Here is a 24,484-nt window from a genome sequence, read left to right on the forward strand (position 1 = left end):
AGGGACACAGCATTTCATGTGAAATGTTTTTTTTAGCACAAAGATAGCAAAGGAATGCATCAAAGCAAAGGGTGCTGGGCCCGTGCCCATCGCTGGAATGAAAGGACAGGTTCCTCCCCGTAGAAATGCTCCAACATGTTTGCATTCTGCAGTCAATGGTTGGACTGGACCCCAAACTCTGAAACCTTTAATGTCTTTTGCACACAAGGTTTCCCCCCTCAGCCGAGTCACTTTTGAAGTCTGTGTCAAAACTCACCACGGCACGCTTTTTCAAAATCCATACAAGGAGGTAAACAAACCGAATAGCTTTGAAGTCAAAGCGTTCCTCTCTCCATCTCTCTTGTGTTGTCTTTGAATCCCTTCCTCCGGTGCACTAAGGCAGACAAAATCATTTTCTCTGACAATAAATTACTTGTATTTTTTTTTTCTCAAGTCCAAGAAATGTTAAGAGAGACATTAAGGGGCTATGAGAAGACGCCGGCGCTGTCGCTGTTGCCGTAGAGGTCGGCCAGCTTTTTGAAGCGAGGTCCCCAGTTGCTCAGATAGTCGTAGTTCTGATCTGAATCTGTACTTAGTGACTCCAGTGAACTTAGCGACTCGGCTACAGAGCCGCTGCCTTCAAAAGCATACGTCTGCAGGGAGTCGTACGGCGGAGCCGACGGGTCCACGTCAGCATCCTTAAGACGCTCCCAAATGAACTCCCGGAACACCACGTTGTCCGGCAGGGATTTATAAGACGGGCGGGTGGTTGATGGGTAATGAAAGAAGGTCGGGGTGTCAGGTGTAACGTCTCGCCGCACATTAGGGTCTCTGATGACGTTGAGGTTGCGTAGGGTGACCATGTCGAAGGCCTCTGTGTCTTCCTCTCCGCCGCCCTCATCGTCGTAACGGACGATGTTTTCTCTGATGTCCCTCTCCTCCTCCAGGATCAGGGGCTCCTTCCTCCGCCGACGCATTGTCACAATTAGCAGAACCATCACTGCAGAGAGAGGGAGACAGGCATGAGTCAGTGCTGACGGATAGGAGCACATTTACAGTGCCAGTCAGACGAGAACTAGCAGGGATATGAGGCTTTTAGAGGGTCTGAAACACAATGAGAGTGCATTCAGGTGAAACTGAAACCTGAGATTTTTGAGCTAACTCATTAACTTTGCTACAAATAGTGTCTAGTTTTTTTTTAACAATAGCTAATTACCTAAACTTCTTAAGTAAAAGTAATGAACCTCATTCCCCAAAGGCTCCTATGAAGAAAGTTGTTCTTCAGCCTCTCTTACTCAGTTTTTAACTTTAGATTCTGACATTTACCAAGGTCTTCTTCTATCTGATTTGTTATTCAAGAACACTCCAGAGCACTCTTACAAACATTTGAGTGCTTTGAGAGGATAAAAGACTTGATATCAGCACTCAAATACGCTAGATCATGGTGTGAAACTCAAGGCCCAGGGGCCAAATCCGGCCCTTTGCACAGTTACATCTGGCCCACCAGATCATATCATATTTTTATTAGAACTGGCCCACCAGTATGACGACTGCAGATTTGTGTTTTCATTTTGTATTTTCTAATTTGCATCTCACAGTTATGACCTAAAGTCATGGTTTTGACTTTTTATTTAATTCTGACTTTTGTCTCATATTTTGACTATTAAATTCACTTTTAATTTTCAAGTCATATTTTTGGTTATGGGCGGCATGGCGGTGCAGGGGTTAGCACTGTTGGCTCACAGCAAGAAGGTGGTTGGTTTGCTTCTCAGTCAGGGCCTTTCTATGCAGGGTTTGCATGTTCTCCCCATGCACGTGTGGGTTCTCTCCGGGTACTCCGGCCTCCTCCCACCACCAAAGACATGCTCATTAGGCTAACTGGTGACTCTAAATTGCCCGTAGGTGTGAGTGTGAGCGTGCCTCGTTGTCCGTCTCTATTTGTCAGCCCTGCAATTGACTGACGACCAGTCCAGGGTGTACTCCGCCTCTCACCCACCTGTACATTCACCACGCTATGAAATAATCATGGAACATTACGATACAGAGATGTTTTAAAGTTAAACGCAAAGCCAGAACTAAACTCCAGACATGGCTGCTGCACTGTGTCACTCCGCTCAGTGGTTTACTCAAGAAATAGTTCTGAGTATTTGCTTCATGTGTCGTAATGTTACATAATTATATGTTATTATTTCATAGCGTGGTGAATGTGCAGGTCACAACTCGTCCACGAGAGCGTTTTGGAGTTGTTGGATTGTGTATTTGATGAATTTAATGAGGGAAAGCAAAAAGTACCATCTGCTTCCATAGCGTTAGCTGTGCAGCTGGTACATCAGTCCCCCCAGATCTAGAAACAGCATGCACCGACAACTAAAGGAAACAAACCTATTACTAAGACAGTAGGAATTATGGCAATGGGTGAATTTGCCAAAATCATGAAGTATCCCTTTAACTTTCCAGGGGGTTGCATGGCTAGAAACCCTCATATGGATAGTTACATTTATGACAATGTATACTGAATACAATAAAATTAGTTAAATGGCAATTGAGCCAAAGTAGCACGAATCTGAATATGAGTGTTCAACAAGCTTTAAGCTATAAAGGAGGAGGCTGGGGTGGGGGAGGTCAGGTATCAGCGTGGTGCATCAGCATTAATGCAAGCAGGGATTAGTGAGAGGTGTGTCATATTTAAATACGCTGTTGTGTTGAGAGAAAGAGCTGTGATTGGCTGTGGGAGCTGGGAGGCGATAATTAGGATCAACTGGCCTCTCTTGAGGGAGACCTGACCAAGAATGTCAACAACACACAGCTTCAGCAACAAAAGCACTCAAACTCATACGCCACACATTAAATAATATCCTAAAATTACTTCAAGTCACTGATAACAGTTGAAATTTGGGATGTAAGGGGTATTTGAGTTCATCCAGCCCTGTGTGGCTAAAAGGTTTTGTAGCACTGCCTTATAAATCCAATCAGTGTTTACAAACCTAAACCCGTAATTTAATATATTAGTCCCCGCTGTGGTTTCATCCACCTTCAATTTGCTACAAGACGCACGTGAAACTCCACCGAACTGAAGTCTTTGGGCCTGTGAGATCTTTCAGAAGCCCTCCTCCAGCCCCTGCTCCCTCTCCCATACATTATTGCTGAAAATAACTCTACGCCCAAGCAAACTGGCAAATGTCTAATGATCCTCTATCCATCAATGTCAAGCTAGTGCCAGTGAAATATCGTTCTGTGGGCCCATATTTCTTTTCCCCTCTCGGAGTGGAGCAACTGCAGGCAGCAGAGTAAGAGGCCCGGGAACCAAATTCAAACACCACTTCACACCCTCTAATAAGGGAGTAAATGGAAGAGATGGAAGGGAGGAAAGTGTCACATGGAAAGGCTGAAAGAGATGAATGGGTGGCTCTCGGTTGGCCATTTGCTGACTGCTGATACCCTACAACAGCAGCACTTTTACAGTTTTTTTCTAAAATACTTAGAAGGGTCCCTCCAGTCTTATAACCACGACTAATTTCCATGAAACTTATTTTCCTGCTTCATGCAAAACCGCAAACATTTCTGAGGAAGATTGTTTCCTCTGATTTTGGGAACTGGACTCATTTTAAATTCTATTCGATTCAGTAAGGCTCCTCCAAAGTGAATTACAAAGTGGCACATTGAAATATAATATTCTCAGTGCTTTCCAGCAAAGCTCTTTAGGGTTTAATGCCTAGAAGGCAGGCACGATGCGTCACAGACTGAAGCTGGCCCACATCCAACCACGTCCGACCAGGATGAGCAGGTGGATGGCCGAGCATACAAAGTCATTCTCTGTCAGGTACCAAGGGGTCCTGTAAGAAATGATTTCCAGCCGAGACAGTGTAGCATACGCACCCGTGAAGCTACAGGAGCCCCACTCTTCATAACACACTTAGTGATGATGTACACTAAATGAAAACAGAGATCAATTCAGCGTAACAAAAGCTTTTGCAGTAATTGGGTTGTTTAAATGATCCACGCAGCACAATCGATAACAAACAAGGTGAGTTTTCTACGCTGCCCTTTTCTTTCCAGCATGCATCACAGAATACACTTTCTCATTAGAGTATTTCTTTCCACATGCTGTGTGATTTGGGTGAACTGGGGCTGATTATTTACTAGTGTTTTTTTTTTTTTCACCCACACACTTCCTATGAGTCTGTGCTGCACCAAATCAGACTTTTTTAGTCATGAAAGGAGGTGTTTTTTCCCTAAATACTGGGAGGAAGCTCAGATTTGCAGTTACATGTTGTTAAAAGTGAATATTAAAGGCCTTGGTGAGCTGTTTATCTCACTTTTTGTCTTCATAGCAAAGCTGTCTCAAAATATGAACATTTCACCGTGGTGACCCCCGCTGGCGTGCTTTCACACTAGCAACACTGAACCTTGCCCGGGCCCACTTGGGTATGTGCTCAGTTGAAACAGCAGGTGGCGGTATGCACGTTGCTGGTTTACAACCCCGCCAAGGAGGAGAGAGGAAAAAGAAGCTACCATGGCAACCCCTTGGGTCATGACCTGAGAGAAGATTGTTTTTGTTATAATCAGCTGATCACCAGAGGGGGAAGTAAGAAAGAATGGAAGAAGGGAAAGATAGGAACAAGTGGAAATGAATGAGTAGAACAGTCTCCGTTTTTGACATCTTGGCCTAAATCCATAGTACCCATGACCTCAGGGATAGATAGATAGATAGATAGATAGATAGATGGATAGAGGCATGGACGAAAGTATTGACACCCCTGGAATTTTTCCAGAAAATACACCATTTCTCCCAGAAATTGTTGCAATTACAAATGTTTTTGGTATACACACGTTTATTTCCTTTATGTGTATTGGAACAACACAAAAAATCCAAAGAAAAAGGCAAAAATTGACATAATTTTAGACAAAAATAAAAATGCGCCAGAAAAAATGATTGGCACCCTTTTAAAACTTTGGGTAAATCATTTTATTTCAAGCATGTGATGCTCAGTTAAGCTCACCTGTGGCAGTAACAGGTGCTGGCAATCTAGAAATCACACCTGAAGCCAGTTAGAGTGTCTAAAAGTTGACTCAACCTTTGTGTTGTGTGCCTGTGTGTGTCACACCAAGCATGGAGGAGAGGAAGAAGAGCCCAGAATCGTCTGAGGACTTAAGAAGCAAAATTGGGGAAAAATATGAACAATCTCAAGGTTTCAAGACCATCTCCAGAGATCCTGAAATTGCTTTGTCCACTGTGTGAAATATAATCGAGAAGTTTATAACCCATGGAGCTGTGGCTAATCTCCCTGGACGTGGACAGAAGAGAAAAACTGACAAAAGAATGCAACGCAGGATAGTTGGAATGGTGGATAAACATCCTCAGTCAACTTCCACACAAATTCAGGCTGTCCTGCAGACTCAGGGTGCAAAAGTGTCAGCTGGGACCATACGTGGTCATCTGAATGAGATGAAGCGCTATGGCAGGAGACCGAGGAGAACCCCACTGCTGACAAAGAGACATAAAAAAGCCAGACTGGAGTTTGCAAAAATGTACCTGAGTAAGCCTCAATCCTTCTGGGAGAACATTTTGTGGACAGATGAGACTAAGGTAGAGTTTTTTGGAAAAGCACGTCATTCTACCGTTTACAGAAAACAGAATGAGGCCTACAAAGAAAAGAACACAGTACCTACAGTCAAACATGGTGGAGCTTCAAGGATGTTTTGGGGTTATTTTGCTGCCTCTGGCGCTGGGTGCCTTGACTGTGTGCAAGGAATCATGAAATCTGGAGACTGTCAAAAAATTTTGGGCTGCAATGCAGGGCCTAGTGTCAGAAAGCTGGGTCTGCGTCAGAGGTCATGGGTGTTCCAGCAGGACAACGACCCCAAACATACCTCAAAAAGCACCAAGAAATGGTTGGAGACAAAGCTGGAGAGTTCTGAAGTGGCCAGCAATGAGTCCGGATCTAAATCCCATTTAACACCTATGGCGAGATCTCAAAACTGCTGTTGCAAGAAGGAACCCTTCAAATCTGAGAGACCTGGAGCAGTTTGCAAAAGAAGAGTGGTCCAAAATTCCAGCTGAGAGGTGTAAGAAGCTTGTTGATGGTTTTAGGAAGTGATTGGTTTCAGTTATTTTTTGCCAAGGGTGTGCAACCAAATATTAAATTGAGGGTGCCAATCATTTTGTTCAGCCTATTTTTTTAGTTTTGTATAAAGTAATGTCAATTTTGTCTTTTTTCTTCAGATTTTTTGAGTTGTCCCAATGCACATAAAGGAAATAAACGTGTATACCAAAAACATTTGTAATTGCAACAATTTCTGGGAAAAATTGTGTAGTTTCTGGAAAAATTCCAGGGGTGCCAATACTTTTGTCCATGACTGTAGATAGATAGACAGACGGACAGACACTTCATTGATCCTAAAGGAATCAACATCATTCATAAATGAAACTCACTTTAAATAGAACTTTAAAACATGTATATATATATACAGTGAGAGACGTTTGCAGTGAATCCTTCCTATGAGGCCGTTTAAAACTCTTTATCTGCTGCCACACTTTCAGTTCTGATTAAAAGTTTGGTATGACGGGAAATTAACTCAGCAGCTGTTCAGTATCTGCTGAACATATTAAAACAAAATGGGATACTATTCATGGCCAAGTTATACACAATGCCAGACAAAGCACTTTCATAGTACAGCACATGGAGATGCTGGAAACACTGGAACCACTCTGTAGTTTTTTATTACTAATAACAAGCAGACAATTACATGCTGCATGCAGTGAAACAGGGACAAAAAGACTGGGAGTGAAGAGGCTGGGAACATTTCCACAGGGAGGCATCCTTATCAGATGCCCGAACCACCCTAACTGGCTCCTTTCGAGACAAAGGGGCAATGGTTCTCCTTCAAGCTCCCTCTGGATGTCTGAGCTCCTCACCCTGTCTCCTGGGCTGAGCCCAGACACCCTCCTGAAGAATCTCATCTAAACCACTTGAACCACATTCTCATTCTTTCGGGTTTGAACAAAGATCGACCATTAAATTGAGAGCTTAGCTCCCTCGTCGCCATAACCTCTGCAACACTGCTGATGCTGCACCAATCTGCCTGTCAATCTCATGGAGCAATCCACCGTTTTCCAGGAGAGAACCAAAGCCTCCGACTTGGAGGTGCAGTCCCTCGTCCTGACTACTTCTCACTCAGCTATAAACTGTCCCAGCACATGCTGGAGGTGGCCAGCTGAAGAAGCCAACATAACCACATCACCTATGAAAAGCAGAGATGAAATTCTGTGGACACCCAACCAAAAACCTCCTTTCCCTGGCTGCACCTAGCCTGTTATCTCCAGTGAAGGACAGTCCTACTGGTTCAGTTTTCCAAGGCAATTTGGACAATTTCATACAGATTTGGCCCCTGGGCCTTGAGTTTGACACCCCTATGCTAGAATAACAATGTACTTTCCTTAATTATGTATCTATGAGAACAGAGCGACATTGAAGGGAGACAATAAAGGTGTCTGACAACACAAAGATGCTTTATCTTCCTCCTTATAATGACAAACATCCCTCTGCTGCATTAAAAACAGTTTGCTTGATGAACAACATCAAAGCAGAATCAGCAAATACATCGTGAGGCGCTAAAGCCGCTAAAGTTAACTTTTATCAGCGATGCTTTATAGTTGATGTAAGATTAAGATCACTTTTATGAGTCTTTGTTATCTCTTATGTTTGTTAGAGTTTGCCTGCACTTTAAAAAATGTTGTTTGTATTTTGTTCAATGAATCCTCTTCCAAATTCGCTCACAAAAGGCCGCTTTGACTCTGTAGGCTTTCTGTATGAAGAGAATCAGCTTTTAATTGATTTGCATTCTGAAAAAAAGGGCTGAATTTCTTTTCTTCTTCTTCTTTTGTTATCTGTGTGTCAACGAGCGATAACAAACAATTACACAGATTACACACACACAAGTGCGACGTGGCGATTCAGTCGAGCTTAAAAGATGATATCTGAAGAAGAGAATGTGTGCCGTCAGACAAAAACAGACGCAGACAGTCGGCTAAAACAGGAGACAGACGAAAAAATTAAGAGACAGATGAATGGACATGGAGATTTATGGAATGAGTCTGATAAGCCGCACGCAGACAGAAATAACTGTCTGCAGAACCGGAGAGCTACGTAATGTCCTAATTGGGCCTCTGGAGGATTGAGCCATACCTGACCTGGACTGGAGGGAAGAAAAGACTCGGGATCTTAACAAGATAATGATCGTCTCAGTAGTTTGGACCTATCATCCAAAAGTGACTGCATCATTAAAAAAAGGTTTTATGTGACATTTACTAAGAAACAGAGCTGTGCTCGGGCTTTTTCAGGAATATTGCTGCAAAGAGTAGAGGACAAGCTCGGTAATTAAATCTAAAAATATCAACCTTTGATTAATGAGCACTTAGCTTATGAGCACATGGAGACAAAGGTAATGTGCATTGTGTGCTCAAAAGGCAGCCAGGTGAAACCGCACATAATATGCATCACGTTGGGATTGAAGTTTCTCGCACACATTTGATGAATCCCAAAAGGAGGAGTAGGAGTGGCGCTCTGGAGAGCTCTCCAACATGCATTGTAGTTATTAGACCCCGCCATGATGGCAGATAACTGGAATCTCTGCGTTCTAGCGTGAGTGTTTTTTTTCCGTTCACCTGATGAGAAAGAAGAGATTGATGGAGGGGAGGAAAAAAGAAGCAGATTTAGGATTGACAGCACCTGAGCGTGACAGCAGTGAGATGCAGCCCAGGGTCTTTTCTGACTCGCGTCTCATCCGAAACAATACAATCACATGCAATCACAGCCCCCGATTGCTGCCCAGGAGATTGAAAGAGGTCTTGATGGAAGGCCATCAAGGAAGATCAGAATAAAGGATTGGGCCGAGGGGCGGCACAGGGGCTGTTAATACAAGAAGAGGAGGGGGGGACATGCACAGAGGAAAGAGGGATGACGATGAGCTAAATGAGGCAACAGACTGATGGAGGTAGCACAGGACCAAAAGTCAGATATTTTAAAGCTGAATGGCAATATGTATCTTTTTCTGTAACGAAATAACAAATGAATGGAGCGGGAGATTGACAGGTGGATCGGTGTGGCGTCAGCAGTGATGCGGTCTCTGCATCAGTCTGTCGTGGTGAAAAAAGAGCCACAAGGTGAAGCTCTCGATTTACCGGTCGACCTACGTTCCTACCCTCACCTACGGTCACGAGCTGTGGGTTGTGACCAAAAGAACGAGATCCCGGATACAGGCAGTTGAAATGAGTTTCTAGCACAGGGTGTCTGGGCTCTCCCTTAGACATAGGGTGAAAATCTCGGCCATCCGGGAAGGAGTCGGAGTAGAGCCGCTGCTCCTTCGCGTTAAGAGGGGCCAGATGAGGTGGCTTGGGCATCTGGTCCGGATGCCTCCTGGACGCCTCCCTGGTGAGGTGTTCCGGGGAGGTCCCACTGGGAGGAGGCCCCGAGGAAGACCCAGGACATGCTAGAGAGACTATGTCGCCTGGCTGGCCTGGGAACGCCTTGGGATCCCCTGGGAAGAGCTGGACGGAGTGGCCGGGGAGAGGGAAGTCTGGGCTTTCCTGCTTACGCTGCTGCCCCTGCGACCCGATCTTGGATAAGCGAAGGAAGACGGATGGATGGAAATAACAAATGGTTGTCATAATACCAGAATGACAAAACTGAATATGATTTTAGTAAACAGAATTATACTGAAAACTTCTGATACACAGCAACAAAAATAGAAATCCTAGACACCCAATATTCCTAAGACTCTACAAGTACATGAGGGCACATACACGTTCACATTTTGGCTAAAACATCGTTGGAATAATTTCTGTTATTACAGTTTTTGGAGAAAAGTCAGGAATATCCAGAAAACTGTACGTATTTTGCTTAAATAGTTAAATGCTTAAAATGTTGCAATCTAATTGCAATTTTTTCCCCCAATATTGCAATTGCGAAATGATATTCAATTTTTCTTAAGCTCCTGATCTTATGGGTTTTTTTGCCTCAAACACAAGCAATAAAGCATTCTATATTACAATTATCAAGATATTAGATAAAACCAGGGCTTAAAATTTTCGAAAAATATCTAAGTGTGATGATATTTACTTATATTTCAAATAAGAAAGGAACTGTTGACTATATTGACTATAGACATGCAAGTACTCGACCTTTGTCGTTTTCGAAAAGAAAACAACTCACTGCTGTTATTTGTTCTTCTTTTAACGAAGAAATGTCGTCAAGTTCTGGTAAAAGTGGTGCTTTAGCAGCATTAATGCTAAGCTCCTTCGCCATAACTGCACCGGCCTCTTGTTGCTGCTTGTTTACGTCACGACTCTGCTGTGCCTGAAAGTTCTGCCCCTTGTCGCTGATTGGTCCTGTCACTTTCTAACCGGGCCAAGAACAAGATGGATTCGCCAGTGAGAAACAAGGATATGGGTGTATCCATCTGCTTTGCAAAGTTACAAAAAAGTAGGATTTTTTTTTATTATTCTAAAAAACTGCAACTTGGATGATTGCATGATAAGTCATTTCTAACATCTCTGCAGCGAAAGAAAAGTTTTAAATCTGCTATTTTGACAAAAATTTTAGGTTAAAGAAATATTGCACCTTCTGTGATTTGTAAATTGCACCTGGCCATATTGCAAATAGATCTAATTTTGATTAATTGCCCAGCCCTGATTAGTTATCAAGCTTATGAACCTCTGATATCAGTACTGGCGCTGAAAAACGAGTAGAGTAGAATTTAACAGGGAAAACTTATTCACTTGTTTGGCCACATGTCTTATCTGGCGTGAAGCCAGCAGCTGTGTTGCCCTCAAGTTGAACTCCGTTGGTTGCTCTGTTGCTTTAACATGGACAAAAATAGAGAATCGAAGGCACAGGTGTCAAACTCAAGGCCTGGGGGCCAAATCCGGCCCCTGGAACGATTATATCCGGCCCACGAGATCATATCATATTTGTATTATAACTGGCTCACCAGTATGAGGTCTGCAGATTTCCTCCTGTATAAAAATGTAAACTTCAACTTGATTATTTAAAATATCCTTGTTAAACCATAAAAATCTGAAAAAGTAAAGAACAAGAAAAATTTTATAAAAAGTCAAGAATGTGGGTGAAAATATTAATTTGTGTTTAATTTTATATTTTTAATTTACATCTCAAGATTACGACACAAACTTGTGATTTTGACTTTTCATTTCATACTTCGACCTTTTCAGCTCATCATTTGGAGTTTATAAGTCACATTTTTCTCTTTTAGATTCCCAGTTTTAAATCTTAAGTCATATTTTGACCTTTTCAACTCCTTACTTTGGCTTTTTTAATCCCATATTTTGACTTTTAAACTCATGATTTCATTTTTTTTCTCATATTTTGACATTTTAAATTGATCATTTTTACGTTTTATATCATATTTTGAACTTATACACTCCCAAGTTTGAATTTAAATCATATTTTTAATTTTTTAAGTCATCATTTTGGATTCTAGCTCAAATTTTGACATATTCAACTCCTAATTTTGGCTTTTAATCCCATATTTTGACCTTTCAGACTCACAATTTAAAATTTTAACTCATATTTTGAATTTTTCTAAACTCATGATTTCAAATTTGATCTGACACTTTCTCCTTTGATATTTTCTCTTCAAAACATTTTTTCTATTTTTAATATCATGTTCTGATCTTTTATACTAATAAATTGGAATTCTTATCTCAAATCTGAGTCTTTAAATTGATCATTTTTACTTTTTGAATTTCCCAATTATTTATCTTCAGTGCTTGTTTTTAAATATTTTATTACTGGTGAAAATGAGGTTGACAGTTTATGGTTAAATGTTGACCCTGTTCGGCCCTCAGGTTAGACCTGAATCTAAAATCCGGCCCCTGCTGTGATTGGAGTTCCTGCACAGCTACAAGCTTAAAAGATATTTGATTCAGGCGGCTCCATTTGTAGAAATGATAGAACATTATTGCCAACTGTACTGGTAGCACTGGAAATATTTCAGATGTATTTATCAAAAGCTCCAAAACAATATTTAAATGAATGCATTTTAATGGATTTAATATTTGTTTGTACATTGGTTGTCCTCGCGTATTTGATTTAATTTCATATTAAGTAAATCCTCCATACTTATAATTCATCTCTATACAAGGTCTTTATTTGGGATAAGTTTTAATGACAGTCATTTTCATGCATTGGTTTTTTATATGATTGCAGCATCTCTGTAGGAGTTAAAGTGAAGCAGATCTCCTGCCTGAGTGCGGTATCCACTCTCGATTATACAAGCAGTAAAATGTTGAGTTGTGTGAATTTCAGAAGTGATCAGTGGATCTCAGTGAGGAGTTAAGCCTTTGGGAAGAGTCGCCACCGTCATAAAAGAAAACAGAGCAGAAAGCTATATTTCTGGCTCCAACAGTGTGTTTGTGGCCAAGCCAATCTTCTCTGGCGACTTGTGTGAGATACAAATAGTAAAAGTAAAACAGCAGAGAGCACTGGATAAACACGGTTACACCTCCAAACCTGCATGTGAACATGTGTGTTTAATAGAAGCAGCAGCTGCAAGGGCAGAAAGGTTCCACAGCGGAGTTACTGATGGAAGGCAAATGAGCATTACAATAGAAGCATGAATGAAAATCCTCCACAGAAGGCCAGGAGTCCTACGCTTCATTTTACTGACAAAGAGCACGATCCCTCCTTTAAACATTAAACAGCATCACTAAATGTGACAGAATGATGACAAAATGGTAAATGCTGAAATATTTAACCAACTCCAAATGATTTTACTGTTCTTCCAGTAAAACTGCTTTTTTAGTAGTTCATCCATTTATCTATTGATCAATTCATCCAATATTTGCACATCCATCAGCTTCTCAATCCATTAAGCCTTTTCATTTCAATTAATCCATCCGTCAACCCATGATGCATCAATCCATTAATCCATCCATCCATCCATCATCCAGCCATCATCCATTATCCATCCATCCATCCATCCATCCATCCATCATCCAGCTATCCATCCATCCATCCATCCATCATCCAGCCATCATCTATCATCCATCATCCAGCTATCCATCCATCCATCCATCCATCCATTCACCATCCATTCAACAATCCATTCACCATCCATCCATCATCCAGCTATCCATCCATTATCCAACCATTCAACCATCCATCATCCATCCAACATCCATCCATCCATCATCCATTATCCAACCATTCAATCATCCATCCATCCAATCTTCTATCATCCATCCATTCTTTTATCGATCCATCTATCTATCATCATCCAGCCATCATTCAGTCACACTATCATTCATTCATCCATATATAGATTATATCATCCATCCATTCATCATCCATCCATCCAACTATCCATCCATCCATCCATCCATCCATCCATCATCCATCCATCCATCCATCATCCAGCTATCATCCATCCATCCATCCATTCATCCAACCATCCATCCATTCAACCATCAATCCATCCATCCATCCATCCATCATCCATCCATCCATCCATCATCCAGCTATCATCCATCCATCTATCTATCCATCTATTCACCATCCATTCATTCAACCATCCATCCATCCATCCATTCAACATCCATCCATCCATTCATCCAACCATCCATCCATTCAACCATCCATCCATCCATCCATCCAACCATCCATCCATCCATCCATCCAACCATCCATCCATCCATCCATCATCCAGCTATCCATCCATTATCCAACCATTCAACCATCCATCCATCCTTCTATCATCCATCCATTCTTCTACCCATCCTTCTATCTACCATAATCCATCTATCATTCAGTCACACTATCATTCATTCATCCATATATAGATTATTTGCCCAACGATACATTTATTAATTTATTTATTCATATATCCTGTTATACCTTCAGCCATCTATCTCATGTAGATACACTTAATCTTGGATAATTAACTCATTAACTCCATATATACACACACACATATATATTTAATTTTTTCGTTATAAATTTTAGATATTCCTTATTCCTTTAAAAAAATTATGCCCTTCAGTGATTCGAGTCCCTCTCAGCGTCTTATATTTTACACAAACCAAAAATCCTTGGCAGAGCATTAGCAGCAAACAGGCTGCAGCGTAGTATCATTTGGAGCTGTGTGCCGAGCTTTGTTTGTTAAGTTGCAGTGGGAATACATCAGAGTTTTACAGCCACAGCACATCAGATTTAAGTTCAGCTTTGAATGGATATGATGTAAGTTTACAGCGCTGTGCAGCTAAACACTACAGAGTTTACTAGCCATCTCCGACTTATCCCTGCTATTATGCATTCTCCAGGCAGTGGAGTGTGAGAGGAGAGCAGCCTTTGCTAAAACACAGTTACTCGTTGAGGTCTTGCACATGTCAAACCTGGGGGGAGTTATCTTCCCCTCATATTTCCTCTTCGGTAAAATACCACTGACCTAGGTCAGCCAGCTCTGAATAGCAGCCTGGATGTTTACTGAAATCCTGCCAACAGGATCAATTAAGTAGAGTTGGTAGACTGGGTTTTGGGGGAACTTTTGCTATATTTTTATTTAGCCTGAGTGTTTAGCTGGGGCCGCCAGGTGGTGAAGTTTATTCTGTATTTTTTCTGGTTGGTATGGTGGAATATATGGACACCCAAGGCTGTTACCTTGACCTTGATATATTTATTTCTTTACGTCCAACATTTGGGAAAATAAGATAAACTCAGCATGAGAAATAACTGCAGTAAATCAAAAATAAAATGTTCACCTTAGAATTGGTTTAACTGAAATAAATATGCACTTTATTGTTAAGGAATACAAAATTCTAGCTAACTTCATTGATTTTTACTGTATTTTTTTTTAAGGTAGTTGTGTTTTATTTTCAACCTCAAGGAGCTTACAAACCCTTATTTTCCAGTTATTATTATGTGTCATTTATTTGTGAGAGCATCTCCTGAATTTTAGCACACAATAGTGAAAATAAAGTGTAACAATGTGCAGTTTCTTTGGAAAAAACAGCGCCTGCAGGCAGCCTGACTCAGTGATGAGTTTTCACATTTTTGATCACCTTCCCTTATAAAGGAGCTCTTCTGATGGCTTCCCCGTGTGTTTTTAGACTTCATTATAATCTCTTATGAAGGTCATACATATAAGCATTCAAAGGGGATCTGTATTTCAAGGACAGGAGCTCTGTTTTCCAATGCATCACCATATGTTAAGATGTTAGTAGAGACGCTTGTAACCAAGAATTCATTAACATAACCTTAAAGATATTACAGCTCTGAGCCGTAACCTCCTGCCTGCATTACTGCTCATAAAACCCACAGACAAAGAGCGTTCACATCAGGGCTGAGTCGCAGTTTAACACTCAGGTGATCCTAACTGAAGGTAAAGGAGGAGGATCTAAACAGCACACACAATAAGTGAAATAAGCTCTTTGATGGGGTCAGACTCTGCTTTTCATTTCAGTCCCCTTGAAGTTTTTCTTTCTTTCATTGCAACAGAGAATACTGTTCGTGTGATAAATGAAAACTTCAAAAGAGCAACGGGGGGAAGTACGTGGCCACAGAAGCCTGAACCCGGCATGGCTAATGAAAGCCGGGTCTATTCTGCGCAGCATGGCCTCAGGCCACAGGCTTAGAACTAATGGCCTCCAGTTTAATATACCTCCAAGATGTCTCTGTGTTTGTGCCAGCATGAGAGTGTCTGAGCTGTCCTGAAGAGAATGAGAGAGACAATATCATTTATATCAGCTTATTTTTGTTGATATTGATTAGACAAATAAATAATTACATAAATTAAAATAGATGCTATGTCTAATTAACCTTGCAAAGCAGATGGATACGCCCGTGTCTGTGTTTCTCACTGGCGAATCCATCTTGCAAAGCTCCCGTCTGAACTGTTAGAAAGTGACAGGACCAATCAGCATCAAGGGGCAGTACTTTCGGGTGCAGCGGAGTCGTGACATAATCAAGCAGCAACAAGAGGCCTGTGCAATTATGGCGGCAGAGCTTAGTGTGGATGCTGCAAAAGCGCCAGTTTTATCAGAACTTGACGTCCTGTACTAACATGTCTACAGCCGCCATGGTTCTTGTTATGCAGTTCTCTATGGATTTATTCCTCGGTAGTGGCTACATCACATGTTTCGTTGCCCTGATTGGCCCGTAAAGATGTGACAGACAGAACGTTCATCCAATCACGCGCCTAGTTTTTTTCAAATCGCCTGCCCTTTCACAAACACTTAGTATTGAAGGTATTCTAGATCAGTGGTTCTCAACCTTTTCAGCCCGCGACCCCCAAAATAAAGGTGCCAGAGACCAGGAACCTCCTACCTGAAGGTGGTTGAACACAACCACGTCATGTGGAGACAAGGCTGTCCATAAGGAGCGATAAAAGGGAATGTTATCTGTATCGCTCTCTATTCATTCATGTAGTAATTAGCCTTCTATTGTTAAAAACATTAAAAATGGGTGAAAAACTGATTAAATTGGTGAATAATGGCAAAAAATGGTGGAAAATATGTTGAAATTGGATTTTAAAAGAACAAAAATGGATGAAGAGTGGCAAAAATTGAACAAAAGGGGCCAAAAAAAAAACAACCAAAAATTGATTAAACTGGCAAGAACTGGTACAAAAGTGGTAAAAGTGGATTACAAAGTGGCTGAAATTGCTTTTAAGTGCAAAAAATTGAGGGAAATTAAGTGGACTGGGATGAAAAATTGATATAAACTGGTAAAAATGGGATAACTGTGGTTAGAATGGGCAAAAAAGGGTGTAAAAAGTGGTTTATAGTGGCAATAATAATGCAAAAACAAGCGAAAAGTGGCAAGAATTGATTTACAAGTGAAAAGCAGGCAGAAAAAAGTGTTGGAAAGGGTTTTAATTGGACAAAAATGGGCTTTAAGTGGCAAATATGTGTTAAAATTGGCAAAATGGTGTTAAAAAGTGATGAAAAGGGGTTAAAAGTTGATAAAATTGGTGTAAAGTGGCAACAATGTAATTCTAAAAATATTTAGTTTTTTTTAAGACATCTGGAGACCCCCTCTCAGTGTCTCGTGACCCCCAATCGGGTCCTGACCACAAGGTTGAGAACCACTGTTCTAGATGGATGTGTGAAACAAATCCATCAGGCGTTTCAGGTTAATGTCTAATTATGTTTATTCAAAAGAGACAGCAAATGTTAGCTTATATTAAAGTCCCTGTAAAGTGGTGAAAAAAATCTTTATTTTAGGTTTGTTGTATGACAGGCCACTGTGTTATGAACCACCAGGCCAAATTTCAGTCGTGATAAACATCTCTAAGTTTATAAAGTTAAGCTTCAAAATGATAAAAATGAGGCAGTAACATCTGCTCTAGTCTCATGAGTGGGCGTGTCAGTTGAATAAGCTGAAGCCACACCCACTCACAAGAAATGCAATCCTCTCAGATAAAAAAGGTTCTAATCAGAGTGCATCTACCTGCCTCTGTGCCAGAGCAGTGAGACAGAAGTTAGGGATTAAATTTACTGTTTTCTGGCACAAATCTCTATGTAATAATACTCTTAATGACCCATAGGCCACTGTGGCTGATAGATTTGGGAAGTCTACCTCACAATGAACAAAAACACAGCATGTAGCTGGCTGTTAACTTTCAATGAAGGTGGTGACATTAGACAACAACAGACGGTAATTAGATTAACTGCTTGGTGATTTTATATTGTTCTATCATTTGGGGGGCGGGGCGATCCCCCCGGAAGACTTGGGCTTGGATGTCATGGACTCAGATATTTTTCCATGCAAAAAATTAAACCAAGCTAGGGAAGAGGTGAACAACTTTCTAATGGTGTAAATCCAAAATCTAGTCAAACATAGATCTATGTATGTAAATATGTTGGCAATATTTGAAAAAAAAAAAATGGATGGAACTGGATATGAGCAAATGTTTTGAAAATGTTGGTGGAAATTTTGGCCACTTTTCCCTAGTTGCAAAAGTATTTTTTCATGCATTTCTGCAAAGCAAATAGCACTCTCTCCCTCCTATGGTTACAAATATGTTACAAAGTCCTGAAAATTTCAAAAAAATTATCTTAATTTTTCTGTGAAAATTCTTAACCATATTTTTAAAGTAACCCATAAAAAAAGGAATTTCGAATTTCTTAAAACAGTCCTTAAATGTTCCAGTGAAACTTTTTGAAAATGCCAAAAGATTTAATCAGAATTTATTACTAAAACACATGAAAATACCAGAAAATGTAAAAAAAAAAAAAATCCCTAAATTTTAAAGCAAATTCCCCCAAAATTCATTAAAAAATTGTAAAATTTCAAAGGACTTGCCCCCATTTCTCAAACAAAATTACCCAGGATTAAAAATACTTTTCCCCATATTTCCATTAAATGCCCAAAAATATACATTTTATTATACAATTGAAGAGGACATTTGGAAAAACAGTTAATGACAAAATTATAAAATGAACACTTTCCATTGAGCTGTCTTCTGATCTTAAAACTTAAAAAAATTATTAATTATACTTTTTATAATTATAACCAACTTCAGTCTGATTAATATTACAATGTAAAAATACGTTTTATGACAATTTATAAAAACAGTTAACTGTTTTTGCAAACAAACTCTTCAATTATTCTAAATACATTTTACCAAACATCTAAACAAACTTTCCAAGTTTTTTTTTTCAATGCAAAAAAAAAAAAAAAAAAGTTCAAAACCAATTCTGCCAAAACTCCAAACTCCACTATCCCATACATTTCCATAAGAATACTGGAAAATTCCCAAGCAAATTCCCCAAAAATATCAATACAGCTAATTTTCCAACATTTCAAATAAATTACTTAAACTTTAATCTTCATTTCGGATGTAAACTACAAAATGTAACATCCTCATTGGTACACACAGGGTCTTAGGAGGTTAAAAGCAAATTTTGCTGACATTTGTGTGTTGGCCACCTCTTAACTGAGCTTTAAAAGCGCTGTAGGAAAAGTGCCATAGCACCTTCTCTAATTTTATGGGGATATATTCCAGAAGTTTCCACCTTTGACAGACAGGACTGTGTTGTATATCACAGTGGCCTTTAGAAGTGGCTCTAGCATTGTTAGAGGAGGGCCCGCTGTTAGCGCTCTGTTTGATCTGTTCACTGAGTGGAGGAGCTTTTAGCTGCAAAGCATTTTGTAAACAAGACATAATCCTTTAAATGCTTTAAGTTGTCAAAACTGAGGAAATTATTGGGCTGTCAACATTAATGCATGATCACAATGTGAAGAAGGTCCATTATTATGGCATTATTATTTGGTGATCCCATGCTTTGTCCTTTTCAGCACTCTCTGATGAAGCCATTGAAGAGTCTCCCTGCTGCTACAGTGATGTGAAATAAGGACAACAGAAGTCACAAAGATCTGCGGCAAACTTTTAAACTAATTCCCTTCGATTTTGTATCAAAATTATGGAAATTTCAAAGGTAGTTACCACCAAAAGTCCCAGCCAAATTCCACAAAATGTACAAGACATTCCTCCAAAATGTCATTGATAATTTAAAAAAAATCAGAGTCCCAAAATGTATTAATACTTTTCCAAACTGAATCTGAATGTCGCAGCTGAAATCAAGACTCATCAGACCAGGCAACATTTCTCTGATCTTCTTTTGTCCAGTTTTGGTAAGCCTGTGCACATTGCCCTATTTTTATTTTCTATTTATATGCTGCCCCTTGGCCAAATCATTAAGAATCATAAAGTCTCCTTTCAGATATACCTGCCCCTGAGACCTGAGGACCCGAGAAGCCTGCTGTCATTGACTGTCTACATGATATTGACTGCTGGATGGCACAAAACTTCCTACAACTCAATAATTCCAACTCCGAAATCATTCTTTTCAATATTCCAAACTCTCCCAGTACAATCACAAACAGCCTTGGTCCATTGTCATCAAATATCAAATCAACAGCCTGAAATCTAGGAGTAGTATTTGACTCCAACCTCACCTTCACAACACACATCAATAAAGTTATACAGTCATGCTTTTTTCATTTACGCACAATTGCCAAAATAAAACCAATTCTCCTCCAGTCAGATATGGAAAAGGTAATCCACGCCCTCATTTTTTCCCGCCTGGACCATTGCAACTCTCTCCTGTCAGGTCTCAGCCAAAAGTCCCTATCCCGGCTTCAACTTGTTCAAAACGCAGCAGCTAGGCTTCTAACCGGTTTTAACAGACGACATCACATCACCCCAATTTTAGCGTCTTTACACTGGCTACCCATTAGTTTTAGAATTGATTTTAAGATTTTACTTGTTACTTTTAAGGCGCTGAAGGGTCTGGCTCCGGAATATATTTCAGAACTTTTAATCCCCTATGTCCCAGCCTGAAGCCTCAGATCCTCGGGGGGGGAACCTCCTGATCGTTCCAAAGTTGAGGCTCAAATCTAAGGGTGACAGGGCCTTCTCCATCAGAGCCCCTCGACTTTGGAACGACCTACCTGAGGAGATAAGGCATGCAGAATCATTGACATCTTTTAAATCACTTCTTAAAACTCATTTTTATAGACTTGCTTTTATGTGATGTCGTCTTCTTCTTATTATTATTATTTAGTTTTTATGTTCTCACAGATTCTTACATATCTTCGTTTAATTTCCTCTTAATCTCACCATTACTCCCTGTCAACCTAATTTTATTTTCTTGCCTCTTAGCCGTCTTTAATTGTTACAGTCTTCCTCACTTTATTGCTTTTATATTTTTATTGCTTCCCTTTTGTTTACCTCTGTTATAATATTGGTCAATTTTACTGCTTTTACAGTTTAAAGCTTGTTTTACCTTGCTCTACTATCTGTTTTTGTCCTCTTAATTACATTTTACTGCCTTTTCTTGTTTATCCCCTGTTTTGTTTTTACTCCTTTCTGTTTGTCTTTTAATGTCCCACGTTTTTAATTTTGGTCCTCGGTCTCAGCCTGTGTAGCTGGGTCCCTGCATTGCCTGGGTTCCTATCCTATCGCTTTATGGTACTGATGTCTGTCTTGCCTGCATCCTGATGATGTTCATGATGTCTTAGTTGTGCAGTATGCCTCATGTCTGCACTCTGATTGACGTCTGTGATGTCTTAGTTTACATGGCATCTCATGATGTCTAGGTTTTGTTTATATTGATGTTGATAAATTATTATCTCATCCATATTTTTGGTTAGTTCTTTTCAAGTGTTGGATTCTGCTGATGTTGTCTGCCTGTCACATTATGTCTTCTTGTCTTGGGTTTGTTGCTTTGTTTTCTGTTTGCTTTTGCACTTGTCAAAGCACTTTGTAAACCCATGTTTTTAAAAGTGCTATACAACTAAAATTATTATTATTATTATTATTATTATTATTATTGCACCTTCAGTTTCCTGTTGTGAGCTGACAGGAGTACCAGGAGGACAGGAGTTTTGGCACATTACTTTTTCCACCCTGCACTGTGAAGGTTTACATGGGTTGATCAATAAAAACATGAAAACATATCATTTTTTGTGCAGTATTAGTTTAAGGTATTAGTTTGTCTATCATTGTGACTTGGATGAAGATCAGAACATTTTATGACCAATTTATGCAGAAATACAAGATACATACTTTTTCTTGCAACTGTACATGTCTACGTATCGGCAGGAAACAGCTACACTACCACAAAGCTACTGAAAATGTAGATGAATTACTAACACTGCATTTTGTAGTGCCCTTACTGCACAGCACTGGCTGGTAGCCAGCAGGAGGGCTAATTCCACATGGTAAAAAAAAGTTGGCGCACTAATGCACAGAAATGACATGTTTTGAACTTGCTGACAATGAAAATCATAGGCAGGAAAAGGGCTAAAATTTTGTTCCCTCTGGGAGACCCCCAAAAACCAGGCTGTGTCTTATTCACTGGTGCTACTTATACTCTGGATTTGGTTGTAATTAGTTGGATATTATACAGTCATGTTAATACGTTTTAAGCATTTTGGGCACTAAGGATTCATAACCTGGGGTTAGAGAGGGAATGAAGAGCAGCAAGAGTCAAGCTTGACATATGCTGACTCGGAAGCCAAGGTCAAGCTCAACGGCAAAGGTCAAGCTCGACAGCATATCTTTTGTACAGGCCTTTTTCATACCTGTTAATATGCCAGGAGACCACCTGCAGTTTTTGGGCCCTTGGACATCCATGGTACAGATAAGGACAGTACCCTAGTCCAGGGCTATTCAATTAAAAATTCAACAAGGCCGGATTTGAAAATCAAGAAATGAAGCCGGCGCCAAATAAAGAGCTGGTAATGTCAAATTTCAAACCAAAACAATTCAATTTGATGAAAAATATGCACTTTTTATTTATAGTCTGCCTTTTAAATTTGGCAACATGAAAAAAGCATATCAAAAAGTGCATAAAAACACAACAACCGAGCTGTATTTGAACATAACCTGAGGTAGTAGAATTTTTTCACTTGAATAAAAACAAAATAAATAGAATTAAAAAATAAAATGCAATTCTGTAGGTAATAATTTTGCTCACATCTTACCCAGGTATATCTTAGGGCGCATTCACACCAGAGCTGTTTGGTCCGCTTTAAACGAACTCTGGTCCTTTTTCCTGGATAGTCTGGTTCGTTTGGAGTGGTGTGAAAGCTCACACGAACTCTGGTGCGGACCAAACAAGTGGACTCTGGTCCGCCTGAAAACAGGTGGTCTCGGTCCACTTCCAAACAAACCCTGGTGCGGTTCGTTGGAGGTGTGAAAGCAAAGTGGACCAACTTGTGAACCAAAGACAGGAAGTGGCATAAAGTGTAATGATATAAGGATTTATATGTGATTTGAAACACTCAAATACATGTCGGTACCTTGCTTGGTGTATGTGTAGCCATGGCAACACGTCGTAGTCCGTGCTTATTTATTCGTCTCGCGTAAAGAACGACATGTTGGACAGCTCACCGTCTTGCTGGCTGCTCCTTATGCCCCAGTGTAAGAGCAGAAACCCCAAGACAGCATAAATGCTGGATTTCCCAGCTTTTCTTCTTGGTCGCTATTTGTTTGTGACGACAGCACCCCTATCGGGCAGATGTTGTAGGTGTTCAGACGGTTTGGTCTGTTTGACAAAGAGCAGTATGAATGCAAACCAAACCAAAGGAAAGTGCAACATTGTTGCAATTTCCGTTCCAAAACGAACCGAGTCCCCCAGACTATCAGGTGTGAAAACGACCTTAAAGTGCATAGAAGTTGAAAAGGACATGTTTTATACTTGGTATTTTGGGGCTACTTCTGTCAGCATCGCTTGCCATGCTTCAAATCAACACAGTGCATTGTAGGTAGACTGTTGCTAGGCAATGAGGAGTGTTGCATTCACAGCCTAAAATATTGTGGGAATTTGTGAAAGCAGAACAGGTTGCCCTCTGCATCTCTGGCATATGGCCCCTGAGCCGCTAACTGAATAGGCCTGCCCTGGGCTATGCTAATACAGATTATTCTCTGGTAAATGCAAGGACATCCAGAGCACTAGCAGGGTTGTGTCAATCCTCCTTCCAACCAACGGTGCTCTCAGGAAGCTTACTCGCCACATCCAGACTTTACATCAGCCTCACTTTTTGGCCCAAACATGCTTAAAAGTTCTGCACAGTACTGCATTTTCATATGTTAAAGTGAAAATAAACACCTCTGCAGTGATGACCATTTTAAACTTATCACCAGCCTTTCTCTGCCATTTTTAGACAGACTCGCCTGTGACATTGAGGTCTTAAAAATCTTACCCAGAAGCGTGATGATGCAGCCTAAAATAGCCAGGAGGGCGCCGGTGCTCAGGCCGGTCGCGATGTAAGCCACGGCTCCACAAGACAGGGGCACGTTGTCGGAGTCACACTCACACACTCGCACCGACAGCGTGTTTGTGCTGCTGAGGGCCGGGCTCCCGTTGTCCACAATCAACACGGGCAGCCGGTACACAGGCTGCTCCCGTCTCCTGAAACCACCTCGCTTTGTCAAAATAGTTGCCGTGTTGTCTGAAATAGAGTGAAAGAGAGTCAAACTTGTGAGAAAAACCTGGAAATCTGCCTTTACAAGCTTCAAATGAACACTAATCTGCATTTATTTGACTTCCAGGAGGCTTAACTTCTATCCTGCAATGATCACCAGGCTTTGGATGTGCAGTTTGAAATGATTTTACAGTATTGAAAGCAGAAATGCCAACAGATGGTGTCATTAACACAATTCATTACATGACACACTGTGGCGTCTCTCCCTGATCTTGACCACCTGTTGGCTAATAACAGCTTTGGTTTGATGGTGAAATCTTATATGAAATCTGGGCGTCTGATAGAGAGACAGAGGCAGACAGACGAGAACAATATGCCATTACGGCAGCTAAAAAAAGCCACTTTATGACAAGCTTTTCAATAGATTTAAAGGCGCTTTCAAACCGAGCAGCCACATTTGAAATGTAGATTGTTCTCTTGAAGGACAACTCCTTTGGTTTTTTTTAGCGATATTAAGATTACTCTTTGCTTTGCTCTTACTCAGAACAAAGTGA

General features: G+C 40.4%; 1 protein-coding gene across 1 annotated transcript in view; it reads right to left on the reverse strand.

The window, feature by feature from the left end:
• Positions 1-266: 266 nt before the first annotated feature.
• cdh7a (cadherin 7a) overlaps positions 267-24,484 on the reverse strand; it is a 226,637-nt gene continuing 202,419 nt past the window's right edge. Inside the window, exons 11-12 of the mRNA XM_041814197.1 lie at positions 23,709-23,957; positions 267-979 (exon numbers count right to left, since the gene is read on the reverse strand). Of these exons, the coding sequence (XP_041670131.1) occupies positions 465-979; positions 23,709-23,957 (764 nt within the window). The 3' untranslated portion in view covers positions 267-464. The remainder of the gene's footprint in view (positions 980-23,708; positions 23,958-24,484) is intronic.

Source organism: Cheilinus undulatus, linkage group 19 (genome assembly GCF_018320785.1).
Source record: "Cheilinus undulatus linkage group 19, ASM1832078v1, whole genome shotgun sequence".
Taxonomy (NCBI): Eukaryota; Metazoa; Chordata; class Actinopteri; order Labriformes; family Labridae; genus Cheilinus; species Cheilinus undulatus.